We start from the raw sequence: 7,789 nt of genomic DNA, 5'->3' as shown, positions 1-7,789 counted from the left end.
TCTTTCCCTTAGGAAAAAAATCTCTCTTGCAGTATAACATGCTTTCTTCAATGAGTTTTTTCATTTCCCATTTCTTTGTAGCTGTTAGCATCAAACCTGACTTTGCTGCTGTCTGTAAGTTGGTTCTAGTGTGTTCCTTCCAACTACTGAAAATGGTTTCTCTCATACCTGTCATATGCCCAGGTTTTCCAGAACAAGTCCTCTTTCTCTGCTTGGATATTCTGGCTGTATGGATTTTGAAAATGTCATGCATTTGTCAGGATTTTTTGGATGTGGTGTTGCCCTAACAGATTGTGCTTTTCAGATGTCTCAAAATTCAGGACATCTGAGGACTCAGCCTGAGGCTCCTGTGCTCCTGTCTGTCAAGGTACACAGGTGTAGCTGTACCACATGTGATTTGGAACCACATTTACAAATTAGCACATACATCTCAGTAACCTGAAGAGAAAGCTCACCCTGTAGAAAAAGGCATTAGTGACAAATTTAGTAGTAGTCCTAAGGACATTATGTCACTATAAATGAGCGTGGAAAACAGAACGTGAACTCCCCTCCCTCCCTCATCTCTGAGAGACATCTTTCTGAGTGTTGACCAAGTTAATATTTTGTAAGGAGATGGCAGTGTCTGGATATATAATGCATTCAAGATCAGTGCCCATTTCTGATGCTTAGAGTGTGGTTCCCCGTGAAACAGATGGGCATATTGCCAGACAGCTTTTGTAGTTCAAGATGTGACATTGTACAGAGGAATGCCATTTGAGAATAGAAAGATGCCACACTAATGCAGCTACTTGCAACATTTTTGCCTTAGGGCAATATGATGTTTTGCGTCAAGTGAGGAAAATGCATGCCAGGGAGTTAAGGCAGTTGGAGAGCACATTTCAATAAGGCTAGGATAAACTCTGATTACAACTTTAAAGTTTCACTTCTTTAATTATGCTTAGGGAATGGACTTCCCAGGAGCTATGTGATGGAAAACAATAGATTAATTCACCTTTTTCATACCACTTAACGTATTTTCAGCAAATGTAGGAAGCACTCTCCTTCCAAAGCTTGGTTTTCTGTCACTAAGAGTATTAAATTCAGGATAATTAATGGCAGTTTAAAAGGCATGTCTAAGCACTAGATAGGCAAACACTTCATACTTATCCCTCTTTCTTTCAGATGTGTTCAGCCAGAGTTGAAATCTCTTGCAGTTGGTCTATACACACTCATTGTAAGGATGCTGGGTAAGACAAATCATTCTGACTGAGATTCTTGTTTGTATGGCTTTAAATGACACCAGTGCAACCACCATTTGTACACCAGATGTATCCTTGAAACAGCTGTGAGCTCCTGGGCTGTTCCTGAAGAGCCTTTTTTTTTTTTTCCTGAAGGCCCAATATTCATTCAAGAGTTCATCGGGAAACCAGCTAACACAATTCTGAAAATCTTTGACCTGCTGATTAAATGGTGCTGAAGTTTGGAGCCTGGTGTTCCAAAAATGGGAAGAGTTTCTAAGCAAAATCAAAGTATTACCTTCAATTTCTAAACAACTTTACAAGGTTTCAAACTTGTGACTCAACCAATAGCTCACTCAGACACAATGCTGCAAGTAAGATCAAAAAGACGTGCTCTAGTAGGACTTCATTCAACACTAATACAACTCTGCTCATAGCAGAGTGTTTTCTCCATGTTAAAACTTCCCTTTCCTGGTAGATGATGGCTTAGATTTCAATTCCCTTTAAGCATACTGCAGTGCTCTTTTTTTTCCTTTTTAATTTGAGAGTTGCTAATGAGATGGTTGATGAAGATGCCCAGGCAGGCAAGAAAACATCTCTCCAGTTCCTTTTGTTCTCTTTGTCAGTGGGATAGGAATATCTGCATTTCAGAAATGTAGAGAAATGTGCGTAAAGAGACAAGGCACATGGGTTTGCTATGAAGCCTAAAAAATCAACAGCCACTTACAAATGCTTACAATCAGAGACAGGTTAGGGGTGTAGTCTCTACTCAGGATTGCAATGGGACATTTTGAGACAGGAAGGTGTATCCACACTTTGTCCTGTTCTGCTTTTCTCATCGCACAACAGAGGGGCAGAATTTCTCCCCCAGCTCTCAGAAGAAGCAATGCCCTTCAGATTCTTGGAGGAATTTTGGCCATAGGAAATAAAACAAAGCATTATGAGAAAAGAACTGCCCCCTTTCTACAGTCTTCTGCACATTGAACCAACCTGCTCCTTCCATTGAAAGAAGGGGTAGAGCCACTGTCACTGTTTGAAAAAAGCTGACATTTCTCTTCAGCGACTCTGAGATCAAATCTGATGTACTCCCAGCTTCCTTCTCTAAGGAACTTCCAAAATGGGCATTTGTCCCGTCATACTGTGACTATAGCACTGATTATCGTAATACACAAACCTTCATAGATTGGTTTCTGAGTTCACCCTCTCACGAGAGCCCTACGGTAGAAAAGGCTGAGAGTGTACCTGTTTTTACAAAATAAATTATTTCCTATACAAGGATGCAGGATGCTCCTCTAGGAACAAAGCTAATGTGAAACATGGTCCTGTACATGCTGAAACCTGGATTCCTCTGAAGTTAATACTCATCTTTACTTCAGCAAGGCTAGGATTTTGTCCCGTGTCTGCCATGTTTTGTAGTAAAGCATGAGCTTTACCGGCCAAGTCTCACTAAGAACTTCAGTCGCTTCACCCTCATTCAGGCAGAAGGGACCATCAGCCAGTGTGGATAATTTAGGTTATGCGTAGAAAAGGGAACTATGCATCAGTTCAGTGCTCCAAATGCACAACCAGTCCTGCTCCCCCCTGCAGGAGCTTAGCACACACTGGAAGCCAGTGGCAGCTCTCAGAGCTGTGCTGGAGAAACCAATATGCATGACTACAAGCCTGGTCAAAGCCATCAAGACACCATTTGCTGGGGACAGATGATCCCCATGGCACAGAGACTGTGTCCCATCTTACAGTTACTCTGATAAAGGAAAGGAAAAACTCCCCACAGTCCAATCCACCTATTGCCACTATTGCACCTTGAAACTTGCCCCTATGAAAATATACAGCCGATTTCTAAATAGGTGTTTTTTCCTGTCATCTCTTGTGACATTTTTGCTTGTTTCCTTGCAGCTGGGATTCCAGCACCAGTTTATTTCGGTGCACTAATTGACAGGACATGCTTGAAATGGGGAAGCACAAGGTGTGGGCAGCGAGGGGCTTGCAGGTTATATGACTCTGATGCATACAGGTAAGGCAAATTAGGAAACAAAAAGCCTCATGCATTTCCTCTCTACAGATAGACATGCTTTGTTCTGTTACACTGTAGTGTGTGAGGTCACTGATCAAAAATTATGTTCAGATACTAACTCTGGACTCACATTTAGGTCAGGCAAGAAATCCTGAAATTGAGAAATCTTAAGATCAAATCTTAAACTCTTAGTTTTTTAGTCAGTTTTTGTGTTGTGCAAAAAATCATTTAATATCAATGGCGGAGATTTCTAGAATGAATTATGTATTTTTAATATCATTTGAGTTAATTTAAAAGACGTAGGATTGTATGTTTTACCATCAAGAGGCAAGTTACCCGAATTTACCTTATTTGCAGGTAGTTTGTTCATACTGGCAAGAATGTTAACTTTGTGCATTGGGCACACTTGAGGGAAAAATAAATGAAAGAAAATCATACTGAGCAGCTGAAGGTATTCGCTAAAAACAAGCACTGTCAGTCTCCAGGAGGAGTATTCCAGAGATATTTCTCAGTTTCGCTCAAACCTTGTTTTGGTGTTGTTTGGTGGTGGTTTTATTTTTTTTTTTTTTTCATACAATAGCCCATTCTGGCAATCTCAATATACTTCTAGCCCTAAAAAGGCTAAGGCCTTACAGTGATACCAAAATCTTCAGAAACAAAGGGAAGATTATGGAAGTTTCACTTTGCAACTATCTTCATAAGCAAAAAGAATATTATCAATTCTTTAACAGAAGTTTTTGCAAGCAAAAAAAATGTCCATTTTGTGGTACCATTCACAAATAATGAGTTTTAATATTTTTTCCCTAAGCCTTTTTCATATATATGTGATCCTTAAAAGCCATTAAAGAGATTTTCTTCAGTGTTTTTGAAAACTTCAGTGCTTGGCACTTTCTTCTATGCTCCACCCCCCAGGTATGTCTACCTTGGTTTACCAGCGGTGTTAAGAGCTCCTTCCTACTTGATTGCAATCTTTTTTTATATATTGGTAAAGAAGCACTTTCAAAATAAGAACTCCAAGCCTATTGAGAATGGAGGAAGAGAAGATGTTCCTATGAATAAAGAAGATAACTGCAAGATCAAAGAACGTTTGCCAGGTTTTTCTGATGCAGAGAATGAATCGCGTATTTAGACAGCCATTTAGACCAGTGTCACACAAGTCTGGACAGCTTCTTTCAGAAACAACTTTCACAATATTATGAACAAATAAATAATAAATAATAACACTGTTCATAAAGTAAAACTAATAGTAAACCTGTTATCAACAAGAAAAACTAACGTAAAAGTATTAAAATGTCTTACATGTACCTGGTTACCAATAACAGACAGAACAAGTTACATGAATTGAACCAAATTCTCAATAGATAAAGGAAAACCTGCTTTGGCATTTCCAATAGAGCCAGCCTGCAACTTTTAAAGGGGTCAAAGACGACTGCTGATAGAGTAGCCACACGCCAAAGGCCCACAAAATGTGATGCTGATCCTGTACGCAGATCCATGCAGTAGGATCCACTGCCGCAGGAATGACAAGCTCAAGACTAACAGCAGTTTCTGATTTCATCAAATTCAATCAAACTCCACAGTAAAACCAAAATCTTTAAGTGAAACATTTCCACCTTATCTAAACGAGTCTTTGCAACAATTTTCCATCGCAAAATTGACAAAAGCAGTATTTTTCCAAGAAGCATTTTATCTTAGCTCTGCTGAAAATTTTATGCCAACTTAAAACTACAAATAGGTTACCATAAAGGAAATAACTGTTTTTAAAAATCTCAGAGTTGTAGTATTTTATTAAAACCTGATTTTTTTAGTTAGGTGACTATGAAACATAAATATTCTGAATTTTGCAGTGATGTTTTCTAAGCAAAATCCATCCAATATACGCTGTTGGCTTTATAGCTATGCCGCGTACTGTCCAGCAGAGGACACTCAAACAATAACATTACCCCTTTGACTGCTGCAAATATTCTGTCTTTGCCGTGTTCAGTCTTTATTGGTCCGGGAGGAGTTCATCGTCAGGCAGGCAAAACACTCACCTGCGTTTTCATGCACCTTAAAACTTTCTCAGCTCAAGCCTTTAGCTCATATATTCAAAGTTGCTTTTGTGTATCTGTTGGTTTGTGTTCATCATATGTGCATCACTTGGAGCTTGACAACTGTTGTTAGTTTAAATAAAAAGATGCGTACTTGCTTACCATTTCACAACAGTGACTGAATTCTCTGGTTGACACTTTAAAATTGATGCTCAAGACTCAGTGGGATATGGTTAATAGACATGTTAGAGCAAAATGCTGAGTTGTTTTGAAATAAGTGTTGTCTGTCATGACAGTCACTTAGTAGTGATTGCAGCAGCTGAAGGGAAAAGACTGGGAGGTTTTTTCCCAAATGAAGTGATATTTACTGGAAGCAGAGATTCTCCATCTAGCAAAACTGATATGACTCTTTGCTTGGTCTTGTCTTACAATTGCATTTGAAAATGTTTTGATATATCCTGATATCACCATAGGAATGACCTGTGGGACCTGAAGGAATGAACCACCTTATCTAACTACTGAACTCAGGAGTGAGTTTTGGCAGGGGAAGTAATTGCAACGGTCTATTTCTGCTTGTCTTTCATCTGCTTTGTCCAGATGATATTTTATTAACACATCTTGGTGCTCATATAGTTTCCTATGATGACTTTAGAGCCAAGGGTTTGGGTGAGATATTTTTAATCTAAAATCCATAAATGTGACTAAATACAGAAGTATTAACTGAAAAATGTGACTAAATACAGGAGTTTTAACTGAAAACAAGAGCGAACTCCAGATGACAGATTATGAGAATTATGCACAAGGAATCAACAATGCCAGAAAAAGGTGTTATGGCCTGCAGCAGATCTGAAAAGCTGTTACTCCAGGCTCGTGAGCTCAAGGAAGAGTCAATAAACAGATCTCTCTGGATACAGAGAGGAAGGCTGGCACAAGGTCATAACCTGCTTTTTGAGGGGTTTTTCCCCTTTCTTGTGGAAAAAAAAATCTCATGGAAAAAATGTTTCCAGCCAGAGGCAGCAAAGCCAAGCTGCCTTTGGGTGCCACAGCAGCTCAGCACTTGGAAGAGGAAAATAGAGAGAGAGAGAGCACCACTTTGATTTGTTGCCAGCCTTGAAAACATTGTGGTCTTCCCACCATCATTACAAAGCTGCAGCTGTCGGTCATGGATCTATTGAGGAAGTAGAGCAAACAGGACAAATTATTTTATCTCATAGTGGAACTCTGTAATTAATGTTCACGCTACTGTTGTGTCCCTAGAGCCCTTGCTGAGTAAGAAGTACTGTGCACACACACGCATATGCATGCACACACATGCACAAAATTACAATCTCTAGTGCAAGACGCCTTTGAGGTAGGACTAGAGACGTACTGTCAGGCAGGAAATCGGGAAGATATAATGATGAGTGCTGCTAAGCATGTCCAGGAGAGATTGGAAGAAGACTAGAGAGATACCTTTGAGCATCTTTAGAGTTCTGGGAGGAAAGCTTAGATACTTTTTTTATTGTTGCTTTTGAGGGGAGAAATATTACTCAGTGGAAAGGTGTTCATGGATGTGTTTCAGCAATAATCTGTCACTGCAGCCACAATTTTTACACACTAAGTAAAATTAAATGCCTTAATCTACTCTTTTATCCACTGCCATAAATACACCCGTATCTTCCTTCACTTAACTCTTTGGAAAGGCAGGCTTCTTTTATTCAGGTGCCTCCCTTTACGTACTGAAGTTTGGAGCATTAAGAGCAATGCCTCTAAATCCAGAGAGGAAGAGTTTACAATTCACAAAACTGGAAGTTGCTGCAGCAGTTTGAGGAGAGGAGGGCTTGGTTTTCTTTGTGTGGTTTTTTTGTTTTTTGCCTGGATAGGTGAGGTTTCTCAGCAAACAGGGTGAGGAAAAAAAGGTTTTATCTTTCACACTTCAAATGTCTCAGCCTGACCCCTCTTCCTATTGCTGATTTGGCCCAAGCCAGGCCAGGTGAGACCCTGCAGAGATGGCCTCAGCAGCAGTACAGGCACCTGTCGAACAGTTACCTCCCTGTATTTCCACAACTGAGAGATTACCAGCAGCATAAGTTTCTTGCAAACCTTAAGCTCTAAGCTTCATAAAAGAGCATGAAAAGGGAGAAAATTGTAAACAGTGCTCTTCTAGAGTAGAATGGATGCAAACAAAGAAAAAGAAAAGCTGAAAGTATTTGCGTGATGAGCTCTGGGAGAGCAGGAGTGAATCAAAAATTTGTTGAAAAGTTTAAGAAATTATCTTCTCCCCTAAAAGAAACAAAGTAAAGCTGACAGGCTATGGACAGCCACGGGATTTAGCTCAACCAAGGGTTGAGCAAGGAAATGGACTCCAAAAAAAAAAAAAAAAAAAAAAAAAAAATTGTTGTGTCCAGCACTGTGCATCATGGGTGAGAGAAAAAAAGTACAAAAAAAAAAAAAAAAAGAAAAACCTTTTCCTGTCTTGCTGCTTTCTGTGCCTAAAGCAGGCCAGGGAATTATTTTTGTCTTTTCTGCTAGTACACAGGAAAGTAACA

The 7,789-nt window shown here is 39.5% G+C and overlaps 1 protein-coding gene across 1 annotated transcript in view; it reads left to right on the top strand.

Annotated features, from left to right (window-relative positions):
- LOC104463224 (solute carrier organic anion transporter family member 1C1-like) overlaps nucleotides 1-4,352 on the top strand; it is a gene marked incomplete at both ends in the record, with an annotated part of 7,870 nt that extends 3,518 nt beyond the window's left edge. Inside the window, 3 exons of the mRNA XM_010075456.1 lie at nucleotides 1,162-1,226; nucleotides 3,114-3,231; nucleotides 4,144-4,352. Of these exons, the coding sequence (XP_010073758.1) occupies nucleotides 1,162-1,226; nucleotides 3,114-3,231; nucleotides 4,144-4,352 (392 nt within the window). The remainder of the gene's footprint in view (nucleotides 1-1,161; nucleotides 1,227-3,113; nucleotides 3,232-4,143) is intronic.
- Nucleotides 4,353-7,789: the final 3,437 nt, after the last annotated feature.

Source organism: Pterocles gutturalis, unplaced genomic scaffold, assembly GCF_000699245.1.
Source record: "Pterocles gutturalis isolate BGI_N339 unplaced genomic scaffold, ASM69924v1 scaffold25567, whole genome shotgun sequence".
Taxonomy (NCBI): Eukaryota; Metazoa; Chordata; class Aves; order Pterocliformes; family Pteroclidae; genus Pterocles; species Pterocles gutturalis.
Note: the sequence above shows the minus strand (reverse complement) of the source record. Positions and strands in the feature narration are given on the sequence as shown.